Genomic DNA, 17,725 nt, shown 5'->3' with positions numbered 1-17,725 from the left:
CGTGAAGACAGAGCCGAGACAGAAAGCAGAAGGAGGCGGCTGCAGCCTTTGTAGTCGCAGAGGAATGCGGAAATGTTGAAGCACTATGTCAAACTTTTCTGAAACGGGGTCAAGTCACATTCAGCCAGCGTGGGAAAGCAACCGCGGCGGGGGAAAAGTGGAGGAGGAGGGGGAGGCACTGCTGCGCCCGTTTCTCCCCGCCAGAGCCAACCGTCCCGGCAGCGAGGGGGCAGGCCAGCAGAGGCCGCGGGGTGCGGGGGCCCGGCTGGGGCGGCGGGGCGCTGTTCCCTGCGGGGGCGGGACGGCTCGCGGCGCTTCTCCGCCAGCCAGCCCCCGCCGGACTCGGGAGGAGGGACGTGGGAGGGCGGATCGGGCGGCCGGCGGGTGGCTTCTCCGCTACCTGTGTGGCCCTTGCCTTCCTGCAAAGCCAGGGCCAGGCTCCGGGGGCTTGTTTCCCGGCTCCCCCGGGCTTCGCCTTCCCCTTTTAAGGAGAGCTCTGGACGGCCGGAGCTTGAGGGGCTGTCCCCGGGTCTCGGGCCCGTCTGCCCGCACGCACCTCGAGCGCGCTTCGTGGGGTCGCGAGGTTGGTTGCCTCTTTACTTTCTAGCCGAGGGCGAGCGGGCCCGCGGTTTGCGGAGGGTCATTTCGAGGCGCTCTGGGAATTCCAGACACGCGGCTGGCGCAGCGGAGTTTGACCGCGGCTGCGGGCGGCGGTGGGGAGGAGGGTGCCCCGGCTCTGGACCGAAGCTGAATGGGGAGGGAAATTGGGGGTCTCCGCCACCTAGCGCTTTGTTGTGCGGAGGGCTGTAAAGGGTGTCTGCTTGCAGGCTGGACCGGGCCTCCACCTCAAGAGGGACTTCTTCGGAGTGGGAGAAAAACTGCATGCAGTCGGGATCCGTCGGGCTCAACCCATGCCCGGAGGCTGTGTGTGTGTGTGTGTGTATATATATATATACACACACACATATATATCCATATATATTCTCTTGGGGGGTGGTGAGTTTTGCTCAGGTTGAAATCCGATAAAAACTTTAGGATGAGTCTGAGTTCTATTGCCTTCGGCCTACGATCATTTTTTAAAGGCAAAAGGGAGCTCTTCCCAGGGACCCTCGTGCGCCCACCCCCTGAGGAGCGGAAGTCCACGTCCTCCCAGACCTAATGGCTTGCCCTCCCTGAGACTCTACTCGGGAAATCCTCGTAAGCGAAGGGTGAATTTCGTTTTCCGACGATCCAGACTCCTTCTCCCCCCCCCGCCCCCCAAAGACTGTGTGTGCGCCAGTCGTTTTAAAGTGCCTCGTAGAAAAACTGAAAGTAGAAAGAAAGGAAGCAATTTCCGAGCAGATGTCTGACCACCCCTTCTCGCACACTCCCAGCGTCGGGTTACAGGGTCTTGGGAACCCCCACCCACGCTCTGCGGCCCCACACGGGTGGACCCCCAGTCTCCGCACACAGACTTGTGCTTGACCCTTGTACACCCCCGGCAACCCCGGAACCCCCTCTCCCAGCACGCCCAGACCCTGGGGGCTGCAGAGGGTAGCAATGCAGCCCAGTGATACGGGGAGAAATATTCGGCCGTGACATTGGCTTGCCCGCGTCTCCCCTCCCCCGCGCTCCCGGCACACTCCGGGCTGCTCGGCACGCCCCCTCCCGCTCCGTAGCGCCCCGCGCGCGATCCTCCCCGAGGGGCCCCTGCACCCTCTCGGAGTAGCCCGAGACGGTGGCAGCTCTGCCGGGAAAGAAAAGTCACTTCACTTTTCTCCCAGGAACCAGGCAGGATTCAACGGCCTGGGAGAGGGCCGGCGAGCTGGGCGGGTAGCGCTGGGGGCTTCTTGGAGGAGGAGGAGGAGGAGGAGGAGGAGGAGGAGGGGAGACGGGGATGTCTGATTGCACTTTCTTTTTGTCCCACCCCCGCCTCGGTTAGGTGACGGGATTTGGGCCGGTGAAGCTCTCGGGCAGAGACTATGTAATCGTCGCGGTGTCTGAGCTGAGCACTCCGCTTCGTGGAGGGAAGAGGAGGGATCGGCTGGCTCCGCGGCAGCTCGGCAGGCGGAGTTTCGCAGCAGCTGCAGCAGGGCTGCACCCGCCCGCGGGGAGGTCGCTCCATCCAGCCCCGGCCGCTGCGCGAGCCAGAGCCCCGGAGCCCGCGCCGGAGAGCAAGGCGGAGCGCCCGGGCACGCGGGGAGCGGGCCGGAGCCCCGGAGGAGGCGAGCGAGGCGAGCGGCCGCCAGCCAGCCGAGCGCACCTAGCCTGTACCGGGCGACGGCGGGGCAGCATGGAGAAGGACAGCCTGTGCCGCGTGGACCAGCAGTACGAGTGCGTGGCGGAAATCGGGGAGGGCGCCTATGGGAAGGTGTTCAAGGCCCGGGACCTGAAGAACGGAGGCCGTTTCGTGGCCCTGAAGCGCGTGCGGGTGCAGACCAGTGAGGAGGGCATGCCGCTCTCCACTATCCGCGAGGTGGCGGTGCTGAGGCACCTGGAGACCTTCGAGCACCCCAACGTGGTCAGGTGAGTGGGGGAGCTGTGCGCGTGCTGTCTGCGCCGCGCCCCGGGGAGGGCAGGGGTCCTCGGGCCCCGAGGGTGAGGGCCGCGGACTTTCTCCAGGGAGGTCCAGGAGCGACCCCAGAACCTTACAGAAGTGGAGAAAGTTGATTGGCCCACAGCTGCAAGCCAGCACCCGCGCCGCCCACCTGGTCACACTGCAAGCTAAATGGCCGGTCATGAAGCTACCCTGCACAGGTTCGTTTTCTCCCTGCCTGTCTGCAAGGGAAGGCCGGGGAAATTGAGAACAACCCAGCCTGAGACGTACGCACCCTCCCGCTCCCGCGTGGCATGACCCCCTTCACTCCCTGACACTCCACCCCATCACTGGGGGATTTTTGAGAGACTCCCTGAGTCTCGGTGCAATATGAAAATTGGTGAGAAGACAGTTTTACTTCAAGACAAACCCACTTGCCCACAGTGACTTCGTAGGACAGAGTAGAACTACCCCTGCGGGTTTCCAAGACTCCTCTTTACTGGATAGAAAGCCTCTCTCGCCCACAGAGTGGATAGCTAGTGGTTTCAAACTGCTGGCCTTGACGTTAGGAGCCCACCTCTTAACCCACTACCTCACCAGGGCTCCAGGGCTCCTCCAAATTTTAGTAGCCTACTTCAAAAAAGGTCTAAAAAAGCAAAAAAATTTTGAGACTATTTCTTAAACCAAATCAGCTGGCTTGGAGCTGATTCTTACTCCTGGTGAGGCCATGTGTCCTGTAAGACTGATCCCTGCACCAAAGCTTCGAATCCTTTACGTTTTGTCTTCCTAAAACATTAAACTTTAAGGTTCTTGTCATTATCACCTTATAGCTCTAGTCCTTAGATTTCTTCAAAGGGTTAGATATGAGTCTGCCATGTGATATCTTAAGTGTGTGCCTCCTTCCCTGGCTTTTCCTGGACTGGTTTTGTGACTGCTTTAAAGGGTAAAGTAGTTCCGGAAAGGCTCCCGTGGGTAGTAACGAGCATTAAAGGAAAGTGTGTGTGGTTCAGGAGAATGGTGCTTTCTTAGTGATCCTGGAATTTCCCCATGGTATGAATGACATTCTAGGGTGTGTCATCTTTTTTTTTCCCCCTTTGCGTTTTTTTTATATAAAGAGATTCTACCATTTGAATTGTGATGTTTACCTTTCTCAACTTCTTCCTCTCTTCACTTTACTGACATGGTTAGGTTCCAAAGACCAACCATTGTGCAAAAAGTAGGTGCTAAGTGAAAATGGAGGATGACTGCATAACTGCTAAATCACATCATTAATAGATGTCAAACCATTGAGAATCTTGGCCCAGCCAAGTTGACACATAACCATCACAGCCAGTGTTACTCACGCCTGGTTCCTCTGCATTTGCTACTACCAGTCATTGTTACTGTGCAAAATAGTTGGATAGCAGGAGCCCTAGGGGCTTAGTGGTTACACTTGGGCTGCTAACTGCAAGGTCAGCAGTTTAAAACCACCAGCAGCTCCCAGGAGGACAATGAGACCATCTAGTGTAAAAGTTAGTCTCAGAAACTCACAGAGGCAATTCTACTGTCGCGTTGCCACGAGTCAGCATCAAGGTGCTTTTTACTGGTGTAAATGAAAAATGTTAGCTAATGAGATGGTTGAAAAAGTGGGGAATAGCTGTATTAAGCAACTCTGATGGGGGAAAAAAAGGTTGGGTAGGGGATCTTCTCTCAGTTTTCTTATCTACCTAGAGATTCTGCTCAATAGATATTGGCCTGTGCACTGTAAGTGAAGGTATGTAAATTAGCACAGCCAAATATTGTCATTTTTTAAAAAAAGTCAGATAATTTAACAGTAGTCATCTCTACAGGGGCTTCTTGGGAGGTTTTAAGTCTAACCCCTCCTATCCAAGTTGGGTGAATTGTGTGGTGCTTTGTTCTCAGGATATTAAACTCAGTCTAGAAGTCAGCAAAGAACCGTAAGTATACAAATAAGGTAGTAAATTGTAATAAAGATCACTCCAGTCTACCTCTGCTGTAGCTAGTCAAAGAACAAGGAACGGAATATAATGCAATTGGGAGGATGAATACTTTAAGACAATGGTAGAAAGCAATAGATTACTTTTTAAAAAAAAGTTTTCTCTGCTGAGAAACAACCAAAAAGCCTGTTTAAGGTATTTGAAATTGGAAGGAAAAGGGAAGGGTACATTTAGGGACACCCCCCCTCCCAAACTTTATCTTCTTTCATAGAAATCACCTCAGCCTTTCCCAATGTTTGAATTCCACTACTTGAACTTTAAGAAAAAAGTTGTTTTATTTTGCCAGTTACCTATAAAGTATTTTCATTTAAAGAGTGATGTAACACTATCATTTACAAAGGATAACCTATTTTTGTAACAGAAGAGAGGTGAGTTGTCTAAGCCATTGTGCTGGTAAATTTAGGATTCTCCTTCCTATGTATTCTCCTGATTTATCCTCTTGAGATTAGTGAGTCTTTGAATTTGGCCTCTGGAGAGATATAGTTGGTTCCTGACTTAGATTCACTACTGTGCAATTTGAAGAAGACATCCTTCCAAATGGAAGACAAAAGCATTATTTTCCACAGCTATTTTTGTATGTTCCATGGTGGTGGTGGTGATGCTCCCCACAGAGAGGTTGTTAGGAAAAACTCAAACTCCCTGCCATCCAGATTCCATCTCAGAGCAGCCTTATAAGGACAGGATCGCGCTGCCCTTGTAGAGAGGCTAGTAGATTTGAAGTGCAGACCTTGTGGTTAGCAGCCCAACGCATAACCCACTGTAGCACCAGGGCTCCTTGTGTATGTGGAAGTACTTGTAACAATAAAGTATAGGTAGTCCCTGGTGACCATTGTCTGATTTAATGTCAACCTGTATTTATGACTAACTGACTCCCATTAAGCCTGTTATGTCAAAAACAAAAAATTGGAGTACGTACAATAGTAACAAGTGAGTGCATCAAAACATTATTATTACTTTTTGGAACCTTGGTGAGATAGTGGATTTTGCACCGGGCTACTAACTGATAGGTCAGCAGTTCCGGTGCATCAGCTACTCCCTGAGAGAAAACTGGAGCTTTCTGCTCTGGAAAAGTGTGAAAGCCTAGAAAGCAGTTCTGCCCAACCACCCAGGATCACTGTGAGTCGGAATGCAATGAAAGGTGTGAGATTTTCTTTTCTTTTCTTTTTAAATGTTAAAGTTGTTTTGGTGTATCGGGAAATGTTCCTTTAATTGTATGCCTAGAAAGATACACTGTACACAACATTTGACTAACTGATGTTAGATATCAGCTATACTAAACCATTCCTAATTTGTAAATTCAATTTACACAGATATTAGGAATTGTTTGTAATGGGGCGGCCTATACATCAAAGGTTTAAGTCTTAGGTGTATCCCGGCAGATTCACGGTACCCTGGCCCTGGAGCAAGTTTCCAGTAAGGCATCAGTTCACCTGACCTTTTTTACAGAACAAATCATAGACAAACCCAGACATGGGAGCCTCTAAAAAAAGCTCTATGGGTATAATTAGCTTTTAGGTAGCCAGAAAAGACTATTAGTTATACACCATGAAGTTAAGGGAACACTTGAGAATGTTATCAGTGATGATGTCATCCGCATGAGCTTACAGATCTCCGGTCCCTTTTGTCTCCTTCCTGTTCTTTCACCTGGGCAGGCTTTGCCCCCTGGCACTTGGAATTTTGGGATTTGGAGATGTCTGATATTTATCCTAGCAGGGTCAGGAATTTAAGGGCAGGTGACAGCAATTCTTTTTCATCCAAGGAGAATTTTAAAATTGCGCCCCCACCCTCAACCTGTGACTTATGATTGCCTTCCAGGATCCATTGTACAGTCCTGTGCTTGATTCTTTAAAGATTTCTTAAAAGGGCAAATGCCTTTATAAATGCCTCCAAGTCATAAATAATTAATTGTACTTATAGGGCCTCCCCACCAATTAGTTAAGCCTCTTAGCATGACAGGAGCATAATAAACATTCATTTTTCTTTCAAAAGTTTAAGATTCCACTTTGATCGATTTGCTAGAAATGCTAATTTGTTATTGCTGGCATTGCTTACGTGAACAGGGGTGATGGTTTGAAATTCTTGCTTACCTGCACCAGACCTTTGAACTGGTACTTCTCAGTTTAGTCATAGCTGATGAAGTGAACTGGAATGAACAGACTTGAACTTGTGAAATGTGGGCAAACTCAAATGATAACCAGAAACAAGGTCAACACCTGTGAGAATCGTAATCTCTCTTTGAGAAAACAAGTGCAGCCTGTGTGTTGCATAGCAACCAAATCTCTTAAACAGCTGAGTCTGAAACAACAGTGACCCACTTAGATGGCAGTCAGCCACCTGCTTTGAATGTGTGTCACTTTCCACAGTCCTGACAATATTCCAGCCTCCCACAGGAGGCTCTTAAAAGGACTCTGAGTCTCACCTTCCAGGGCTTTGATTTGTGATTTTTTTTCCATTCTGGTTATCGTTTTGCTTCGCCCAAATTTTACTTTATTGGTCATCACTAAGCTAGTTCCTCCTGCACTCAGTGTATCCCTGACTTAGACTTAATCAGCCAGCCAGTATCTGGGATGTAAATCCATTCTTTATTTGATCATGTCAATTGAAATCAGCTCAGTGGCAGTGGGTTTTAGTTTTAATTCAAAGCCTGGAGCCTTTGCCAGAATCAGACTTCAGCATGAATTTATATGATATGGGAGGTTCTGTACTCCTCAGTTGAGTTCTGTTTTATTTAAACCCTGAGCTAAAGAAAAAATATACTTCAAATAATAGCATACTTTATAAACAGTCTATTTATCTAACTTGTATTTATCATGAGCCCATTCTTTGCCAGGCTCTGCTAGAAACTGGCGATAGATGGAACAAATCAGAAAAGTCTTCCACCTTTGTGAGTGGAACTCACTTTGAAATAACATGAGCAGTTGTTTTTCTTTAAACATTGACTTTATTTATAATTGATTTGAATTTTGGCTGTAGTACCTAAACAGTGTTATAGAGGAACTAATAGTTGTAATATTTGGCTACCAAGAATTTGCTGGTTTAGTAGAACAGATAACCAAAATGCTAATTAGATTCAAATGCCTTTTGGAGATGAATTTTCCCCTCTTGTTGCTTCTAGTCACCAGCCTTCAGAACATAGAAATAGATCTATATAAGAAGGCATCGACATGCTGTGAATCACAGCTGAACATTTGGCACCATTTATTCAAGAAGTATTCAGGAAGGACCTATTCTGTTACAAAGGATCTCTGGTGGTGTAACAGTTAAGTACTTGGCTACTAACAGAAAGGTTGGCAGTTCAAACTCACCAAGCAACACTGTGGGGGAAAGACATGAGATCTGTCTGCTCCTGTGAACTTTATAGTAAAGGAAAAAAAACAACTCAGTCCTGTGTCACATGAGGTTACTATGAGTTGAAATCAACTGAAGGCACCGAGTCACCACAACTCTTTAACTGTTTACAAACAAATGGAGTAGGTGCTGGGAAAGGTACCTAGATCAGTCACTGCTGGCTCCTGCCCTAAGGTAGCACCTCCTGTATTTGAAGGAATGATAGATAGCAGAAAGTATCATGTACCCTAAGAGAGAGAGGTAACCGCTTCCTGTATTGTACCCATGAGTTACCTTTGTTTGTGTTTAATAGTGAAAATAATTCAAATGCTGATTCTGGAAACTAGTGCTCAGTTGCATTTCACGGAAGAAGGCTAAATGTGTAGGTTTGTTCCATTTTTATTTATAGAATATTTGATCATTACTGGAGCAAACAATATGACAAATCATCGAATGCAGCAGAATGCTGTGAATTCATTGAAATCTTTCTGAATAATAGTGTTATTTTATAAGTGGATAGTAAATTTATTAGGGCTTATATCAGGAAAAGCAAGAGTATAACTTTTCTTTTACATTCTAGTATGTTAAAAGTTTGCTGCTTCATTAAGATTCCTTGAAAAGTTTACAGTTTATCAAGGTTATTTACTAAACATTTTCACAATGGCATTTTGTCCATTCCTTCTTCCTGCTGAAGAATTTGATAGTGTTGAATTCTTGTAGCTGCAGTTGCGTCCTTTTACATAAACCAGCATAAATAAAGGATTATTAGAATTTCTCTAAGGAGGTAGGAGAAAATGGTCAGTAAGAAGGAATTTACAAACTTGAATGTCTTTTGGAATGTTTTTTCTTTGTTTTAAAACATGAGTAAATGAAAGCAGCCTCCTTGTTAAAAATAAATTATTTTTGTCCAAAAAAAAATGGCTTCACTAATAATGATTTCTTAGGAATGTGTTTCAAGCATGAAGTACTTGATAATTAACACTGTATTATTGTAAAACCATGGATTATTAGACTGGAAGATCCTTTGGAAGTCTTCTACTCATATAGAAACTAAGTCCGGAGAGATCAAGCCATCTTCTCTACCGTATCATCAAAGTTGCTGATTTGTTCCTACATTTCAGTAGACCCAAACCAGACTGACTGCCATGGAGTTCATTCTGACTCACAGCAACCCCCTAGGACAGGGTAGGCCTGCCCATGTGGGTTTCTGACCCTGTCACTTCTTTCTCTTGTGAAGCGGCTGGTGGTTTTAGATTGCTGACTTTGCGGTTAGCAGCCCAACCCATAACCACTGTGCCACCAGGGCTCCTGTTGGGCTGCTAACCAGCTGTTCCACGGGAGAGTTTAAACTGTGAGTGGCAGGTTTTTAAAAATTGTGTTTGTTAGAAGAAAGTGAAGGGAATATAATCCGGATTTGAAGAAAAAGGAACACTCTGTAGATATAAAGTGATAATGTGCGAGGAATAAATGATATGTCAATTGAGAAAATTCTAGAATTCTACAGGTTGTTCTACTGACCGAACACTGAAATGAACTCACTGCTGTGAAGTCCACTCTGACCCTTACCAGCCCCATAGGAGGGTCTCCGTAGCAGTAACTATTCTCTTAAAGTCATTTTATTGGGGCTCGTACAGCTCTTATCACAATCCACCCATCCATCCATTGTGTCAGGCACATTTGTACATCTGTTGCCCTCATCATTCTCAAAACATTTGCTTTCCACTTGCGCCCTTGGTATCAGCTCCCCATCTCCCCCCTCCCTCCCCGTTCCCCCTTCCCTCATGAACCCTTGATAATTTATAAATTATTATTATTTTGTCATATGTTACACTGTCCCACGTTTCCCTTCACCCACTTTTCTGTTGTCCATCCCCCAGGGAGGAGGTTATATGTAGATCCTTGTAATCGGTTTCCCCTTTTCACCCCACCTTCCCTCCACCCTCCCGGTATCGCCACTCTCACCACTGGTCCTGAAGGGATCATCTGTCCTGGATTCCCTGTGTTTCCAGTTCCTATCTGTACCAGTGTAAATCCTCTGGTCTAGCTGGATTTGTAAGGTAGAATTGGGATCATGTTAGTGGTGGGGAGGAAGCATCTAAGAACTAGAGGAACGTTGTGTGTTTCATCGTATAACAGTAACTCTTTACGGGAGTAGAAAGCTTCATCTTTATCCCATCTTTTGATGTATATCTTTAATATATATATGTATGTGTTATGCATCTATATGTATATATGATTCAGTTAAATTACACTTTTAAAGGATTTGGTTTATAACTATGATCTGTGAAATAACTATGGTTTTATAGCATTCAATAATATGGTTAAATTACTTCATTGTAATATTGAAGTTACTTTAGACAAAGCAATGGGGAAAATTGAATTGTTCATCTGATAAATGAAATATTACAGTACATGACTTTGGCACCTGTTATACCAATTTAACGAAATAAGCTCCTTAATGCTTGCAAATTAGGCAGCATAGCAACCTTCATACACACAGGTAAAATGTTTTACCCATGATTTTTGAAGAGCTGATCACTCTGTTCCTATTTCTCCTGTGGTTTCTCCTTTTTGTTTCCATAGGGAGTAAGTTAATTCTGACCTTCCTGGGGTTGTAGGACAGGCAGGGATGAAACCTGGACACTGATGATCCAGGAGCAGGAGGAGCCCTGTACTATGTGTGATGTAGGGCTTGGTCCGGGGTCCAGGAAGCAGCCTGTGGTTGGTCATAAGCATTCCTATATAAAGGTCACCTTTTGAGTGATGATCCATAGGTCGTCAATCTGATGAGACAGACAGGTCAGCATCAATAAGAGAAATTCTGTAAGAGCTGCCGAGCAGTTAACTGTTGTTTAAGAGCCTCCCAATAAAATGATTTATTAAAATAAAAAGTAGTCTCTTTTTATTAATGGTGAGGATTTACCAGTTCAACCCATGTCATCTCAGCAGTTTCCACATGTACAACTCGTTCACAGTGATTGTATTCTTTAAGGTGTGCACCCATTCTCACCACCCATTTCCAAAGTGCTCCTCCACCAATGTCATAACATCTTTGACATTGACTTACCAATCAGCAGTTCTCCACCTATGGATCGCAACCCCTTTGGGGGTTGAACGACCCTTTCACAGGGGTCACCCGATTCATAAAAGTAGAAAAATTACAGTGATGAAGTAGCAATGAAAATAGTTTTATGGTTGGGAGGTCACCACAGCATGAGGAACTAGTATTAAAGGGTTGCGGCAGTAGGAAGGTTGAGAACCACTGAGATTGTTCTTTGAGAGAACACAGGCTCAGATGAGTAGTTGGGTAGAACATCACCAGTTTACTGCCATGCCTGACTTTTCTTCTACAACCAGCACAGGTAACTGCTCTTGCCGAGATGTATAGTAAAGGCAATTTGATACGTGTGGCAGGGGTCTACTGTGAGTGTGGCAATAGTAGTGGCCTGCGAGTCCATTTGAAATAGACCCGTCCGTTGCCTGTCATTGATTCTGATTCATGGTTACCCCACATGAGTCAAGGAAGAGCTGCATCAGGTTTTCAGTAGCTGATGTTTTAGAAGTATATTTCCAGACCTTTCTTCCGAGGTACTTCTAGGTGGACTAGATAGAGCTACCAACTTTTCATTTGGCTGCATGCTAACTGTCCTACTCAGGAATTCCTTGCCTGTAGTTGTTTACCTGAATTGGGGCCAACACTGGCTTTGTGATTTAAAGTTATTTCACTTCTTCATTCCTGTTATCCAACCTTCTTAAAAGATCCAGTTTAGTGGAATTAGAATCTGAATAGGATCATTTTAAAATTAAGAGACATCTTAGTTTTAATATAGTCTAATCTCCTTTGGTCTATATAGGAATTGCTTTATAAATGCAGAAAAAAGTTATTTCCACAATATATTGTGTTGTAGAAGCAAACTGAGGATAAAGATAATTCAGGTTTATACCCAGCATTAGGAGGACAGGATGACGAATGGTCTCTGCATACCAGAAAATACTCCCTTGAGATCTAAAAGTATTTTCAGCCTAATGATTTTATGTTTGCTCACTTGAGAACAAGACTGTGTCGCTCATATTCATAAACAATGCCATCGCATCCCTAAGGTGAGTGGCCCAGGGTATTTCCTGAGCGAATGAAGTAGAATGAATTCAACGCTGAGCTCCTCAGATGAGGGCTTTCCACCCTTGTAGAGTTGCACACAGCATTAGTAAGTACTGCAGGTAAGGTTGGCATCGGGAGGTTCTTGGATATCAGCTGTAATACGCACACACTTCAAGTTCACCTAATAAGAGGCTGGCTATCCTGCTTGATATTCTAAACTTTTTCTTTGCCCTTTTCATGTCAACACTAACTTTGGTTTTGTTGGGATTTTTGGTGCTCTTTATATGTATTTGCTGCATCATCCTACAAGCCAGCATCCTACAGACTGCCTTAATTCCTTCAAATACGCTCCATGCAGTCCCCTCCGTGCCCATAATTCGGACTCCTTAAGGAATGTGTACTTTTCTCCCTGCCCTACGCCACGATTCCACCTGTAGGAATGCTACCCATCCTTCAGGGGCCAGCTCGAATGCTACCTTTTTTGTGGTATACTCATTAATACTTCCATTTGGATAAAATTTCTGCTTCCAAATATTCCTGACCACTTTAGACTCCTTTTCTGGCAGCACCTCCCATGTGTTGCTTCCCTTGTATTAATTCAAACCCCACACTACCGCCATCTTCTGACCCTTTACTCATTCGTACTTCCATCATCAGCTCCGTCAGGCAGGCAGGCGGTGCCTTCTGATCGTTCCCATTCACACCCGTACCTGATGGAAGTACAGCGCATAAGTGAGCACAGGAAAGGAAGAATGGGAAGGAGTCGGCTGTTCTGTTACCGAGGAGCTCACATGGATGCTTTCTGTCTCGTGGAAGAATGCGAACACTGAGGACTGTCCAACGGGAGAGTGGATCTTTGGATTAGATTCTACACAGTGATCCACCTATAACCCCCTCCCAGGGGTTATAATTGCTCACTTGAGAACAAGACTATGTCGCTCATATTCATAAACAATGCCATCCCATCCCTAAGGTGAGTGGCCCAGGGTATTTCCTGAGCGAATGAAGTAGAATGAATTCAACGAAAAGTTGAATTCACAGAAAAGTGGGTCAAGGGACACAGCGGTCAGTGTAAGACATGAAAAAATAATAATAATTTATAAATTATCAAGGGTTCATAAGGGAGCAGGGAGAGTGGGAAGAGAGGGGGGAAATGGGAAGCTGATACCAAGGACTGAAGTAGGAAGAGAATGTTTTGAAAATGATGATGGCAGCAAATGTGCTTGACACAATGGATGGATGGATGGATTGTGATGAGTTGTACGAGCTCCCAATAAAATGATTTTAAAAATATATATATTCTACTTGTCAGGAAATAATAAAAATACAAAACAAAGTTTTGTTTTTGCTTAGTTTATGTTAAATTGAGTTTTGAAGTTTAAGTAATCCTTGTAGTTACTGTACGGTGTTGGACTTTTGTACTGTGAAAAAGACGCAGCATAGGAAACCTCTGTCAATTCAGTCAAAGTTGGACGTTTTTTAATGTAAGGATGTAATATATTTAAAATAGATTTCAGTCAATTGCTTGAGTTGGTTTTCCCCCAGGAATTTTAATCCCTTTAGTGTTCTAGACTGAGAAAATAATTAGGAGGAGCAGAGTCAGGTAAAATGCTTCTAATTACTTCTAAGCGGATATCCAAATTCTGAATTCCATTCCAGTGTTGTCTTTTACACCTCCTCATAATTTGTGTACAGAGAATTTAAATTCTACCTTGACAAACTAGTAGGTTCAGTTAAGAAGTAGTCTTCCAGCCTGAACTTAATTCCAGTTCCTCAGTCAAGACACACATTGGTTGAGGTGTGTGTGTGTGTGTGTGTGTGTGTGTGTGTGTGTGTGTTTTCGGCGCCTGGTCCCTGGGAGATGGATCTTCTTGTCTTGTTCCTTGCTATATCCCAAGCACTTTTCACCGTTCCTCGTAGCTCGCAGGTGCAGAATACATATCAGCGAATAAGTAAATGAGTATGTGGCTCTAAGGAATTAAGAATTTGACTTTTTATGTTAAGTCTGATAGAGGTAAATAATAGCTGAAAGCAAATGTGAGGTTAATACAAAAAGTTATTCTGACCAATCTGTGGCTTTCAGCAAGGTTTGATTGTGCATCTGTTGCCGTCAACACATTGCTAGATGTTGTGATAAGAACTGGTCACAAGCAGCACCAGAATATTGACCTGCCCAGGAATAAGATGTCATAAGGTATAGAATTTGTTTGAAATTTGTGTATGGGAGAAACAAGACAGTGTATTATCTTTGTTGGAGGTTTGTTTAGTGCTACTAATTTGTACATGTTTGAAGTTTAAAAAAATAAGCAATAAAAAATGTTTATGCTTATAGACTGGAGAGCAAAAGACTTTGATTCTGTTCTAACTGACCCATGTGCTGCCAGATGGTCCAGGTTAAGTCTCTAATGTCTCTCATGGGTAGTTTTCCTACAACAAAAGTAGAAATTATTGCTACCTGTTGGATATTATATAATTATATGTGTGATGATTCAATATTATTCAAGTATTGAGATATTGTTAACAAAATGTAACTGCTCTTGAGTAATATATAATTTGGTGGAGGGAATGGACTTGTATACAGATTTTACTGCCTTTGTTACTGGTTGTGCCTTTATTTTGTTCCTTGCACAATAAGAAAGTGTGAAACACTATGTCGGGCTACCAACTACAAGATCAGCGGTTCAAAACTACCAATACTAGAGATAGGTGAGGCTTTCTGCTCCTGTAAAGATTTACAGTCTTGGAAACCCCATGTAGAGCCCTCTATGAGTCCGTGGGAAAACTCTCACTGACATTACATAGGTTCTGACTCGTGGTGACCCTATAGAACAGGGCAGAGCTGCTCCTATGGGTCTGAGGCGGTAGCTACAGGCAGGAGTGGCTGATAGTGTCACACTGCTGCAGTGGGGGAGTTTTTTGTTCGTTCGTTTGTTCCAAATGGTGCTAACCAACCAGAAGATTAGCTGTTCAGACCCACTAACGGCTCAACAGGAGAAAGATGTAACAGTCTCCTCCCCAAAACATTGCAATCTTGGAAATCCTGGGGACTGAAAACATCCTAGAGGGCAGGTTCTACTCTGTTCTGTAGTCACAGTCTACTTGGTGGCAGTAGGATATGGGTTTTTGAATAGTAAACCGATAATCCTTCATCCAAGGCTATATCCTACTCATTGATGGATTTTATTTGTAGAAGACTTTGAGAATGCAATGCGCAGAGTAGACTTTAAAACAAATGAAGTTTGATAATTTCCATTCAAATTAACCCAAAGAGAAGTAGGGTTACTTTGCATGCTTGTTCTCTTTGCCTTTAAATTTCAAAATCTCAAATAATTACTGTTTGTATGTCACACAGTGGAATCTCTGCTTGTTTACTTTCTGACAGTGTTCTGTGGCATGACTGCCTTGTGACATTTGGAATTTTACTCCGTGTACTCTGCACGTGAGTCATTCAGAAGTTCCGTCCACAGCAAGGCGGCAATTCTCAGGGATACTGACCTTCACTGAATTTTCTGTACTTCTTTGCTTCCTTTTATCACTCGACAATCTCAATTTCTGTGTCAGGCACAAGTGTTCCTAACAGCTAATATAAAACATTTATATTTTCTAAAATGCTTTTCATTTGAGAAGGCATGAATTTACAAAGCTGGGAACATGAACGCTTACACGGATTCAGCAACAGAACAAGAAAAACAAAAGAAATCCTCACATTCCTAGGCCTGCCTTTTAAACTTTAGGTAATTGGCTCTGGCCAATACATTTAAAAACTTTTTAGTGGAAACCAAAAAGCCATTTGAGTGGTCTCAAATTTGGAATTTTAGATGATGTAGTCTACATTCCAACCATGTAGAGTCACTTAAAGAAGTTATTAAATGGCCTTGGGTAAGAATGGGATATTTTCATGGGGAACCATGAGAAACCAAGAGATGGATTTAAAGATTGGGCTAGAGGGAGCAGGCTCCAGGTGCATGCTAATCATGAAGGAAGTGGAATTAAGTTATGTAAGTTCCCTTAAAGAACCGAGACATCATGTACTATATGATATAACACGCTTTTATACATTAAGACACAAAAGGAAAATCGTGATGTACTGCCAGTCATTACAAATTAATTTAAGCCCAGGGGATTTACTGGGTGGTAACTGAGCTGACTACTTCATTAGACTGGGAGTAGATGGTACTGTTATAAGTTAGGCAGGCAACTTAACCAGCTAATTCTGCAACGAGAAAACGTCCGTTTCAGAACCCTTGCTCTTCCCCGTGAGCGCTGGCTGACTCCGAGTGATGGGACGGATCACAAGGCGGGCTGTGTAAGGCCACAGTGGACTCCATGGTGTTAACTCCTAGTCCTAGCAAAGCAGGACTTTGGAGGTGCGTCCAGAGACCCACCTTTGCTTATGGTGCTCTGTAATCACTTGAGTTGAATACATCACTAGGTAAAATAGAGAATGGTCTAGGGCAGATGTATGCATGATCTGAAAGGGTGTCACAGTCATTAAAAGATGGGGAGAAAGTGGAAGGGGAACTAAGTTTAAATAGAGGTGAAAGGAACAATAAAGGGAAGCTGAGAGAACTAGATCTGCTGGTTCTCCCCCAAACCAAACCTGGTGCCATTGAGTCAATTCCAACTCATAGCAGTCTAGTCTAGCATTCTCAAGACCGCAGAGCTTTACAGAAGCAGATGGCCTCACCTTCCTAACACCGAGCTACTGGTGGGTTTGAACTGCTGATATGATCTGAAACCTGGCCATCTGAGAGTATCTGAAAATTTTGGCAGGTTCAGAAAGCCCTCAACCTCTCTGGTTGCACAAGTATAATTCTGATACAGCTGTAATAATACAAAATTATAGCTGTCTGGTGTTTTTTTTGAGGGAGATCTTTTAATCACCTTATATTGCCTCTGTGCCTAACGCTAAAATAGTTGATGTCTAATGTGTGAGTTCATATAAGACTTCCACTTCCCATTAGGATAGAAATCTCCTGAGGGCCTGGAATTTTGTCACTGCTTTACTCCAAGCATCTAGAAGAGTGTCTGCCACATAGTTTAGTACATTTCTGTTGCATGAATATATAGCTAAACTGTACCTAAGGATGACACTTTTTAATAGTATTTTTGCTAACAGTCAGCATGTAAATTAATGCCAAAATGTAGAAGATATTTTTCTGTTCATTCATGAATATTGCATTTAAAACTCCTTGGGATTTATAGAGGTCTAAATGCAGGCATGTACATATGTAAATGTATTTATATAGGATGGTGGGGAAATAGATTTACGTGCATATATTTATAGATTTAGTATTAAGGCAGCAGATGGACATTGGACCTCCACTCAAGTACTTACTCATTGCAAGAACACTTTGTTTTATTAAATTGGCATTCCATGATACACACCTTCCCGACACGATTGCGGAAGACAAATTGTGCATAAGCAAATGTGGTGAAGAAAGCTGATGGTGCCCAGCTATCAAAAGATACAGCATCTGGAGTCTTAAAGGCTTGAAGGTAAACAAGCAGCCATCTAGCTCAGAAGCAGCAAAGCCCAGATAGAAGAAGCATACCAGGCTGTGTGCCCACAAGGTGTAGAAGGGACTAGGTATCAGGCATCAAAAAATCATATCAGTGTGTGCCCACCTTCCTGATAATGATCACTGCAGACAAATGTGTGCATAAGCAAATGTGGTGAAGAAAGCTGATGGTGCCCGGCTATCAAAAGATATAGCATCTGGGGTTTTAAAGGCTTGAAGATAAACAAGCGGCCATCTAGCTCAGAAGCAACAAAGCCCACATGGA

General features: G+C 44.2%; 1 protein-coding gene across 1 annotated transcript in view; it reads left to right on the top strand.

Annotated features, from left to right (window-relative positions):
- Positions 1–2,272: 2,272 nt before the first annotated feature.
- CDK6 (cyclin dependent kinase 6) overlaps positions 2,273–17,725 on the top strand; it is a 252,077-nt gene continuing 236,624 nt past the window's right edge. Inside the window, exon 1 of the mRNA XM_004702658.2 lies at positions 2,273–2,505. Coding sequence (XP_004702715.1) covers positions 2,273–2,505 — 233 coding nt within the window. The remainder of the gene's footprint in view (positions 2,506–17,725) is intronic.

This window comes from Echinops telfairi, unplaced genomic scaffold (genome assembly GCF_000313985.2).
Source record: "Echinops telfairi isolate 266 unplaced genomic scaffold, ASM31398v2 ScPeMD7_23;HRSCAF=83, whole genome shotgun sequence".
NCBI lineage: Eukaryota > Metazoa > Chordata > Mammalia > Afrosoricida > Tenrecidae > Echinops > Echinops telfairi.
This window is presented reverse-complemented; position numbering and strand designations above follow the sequence as displayed.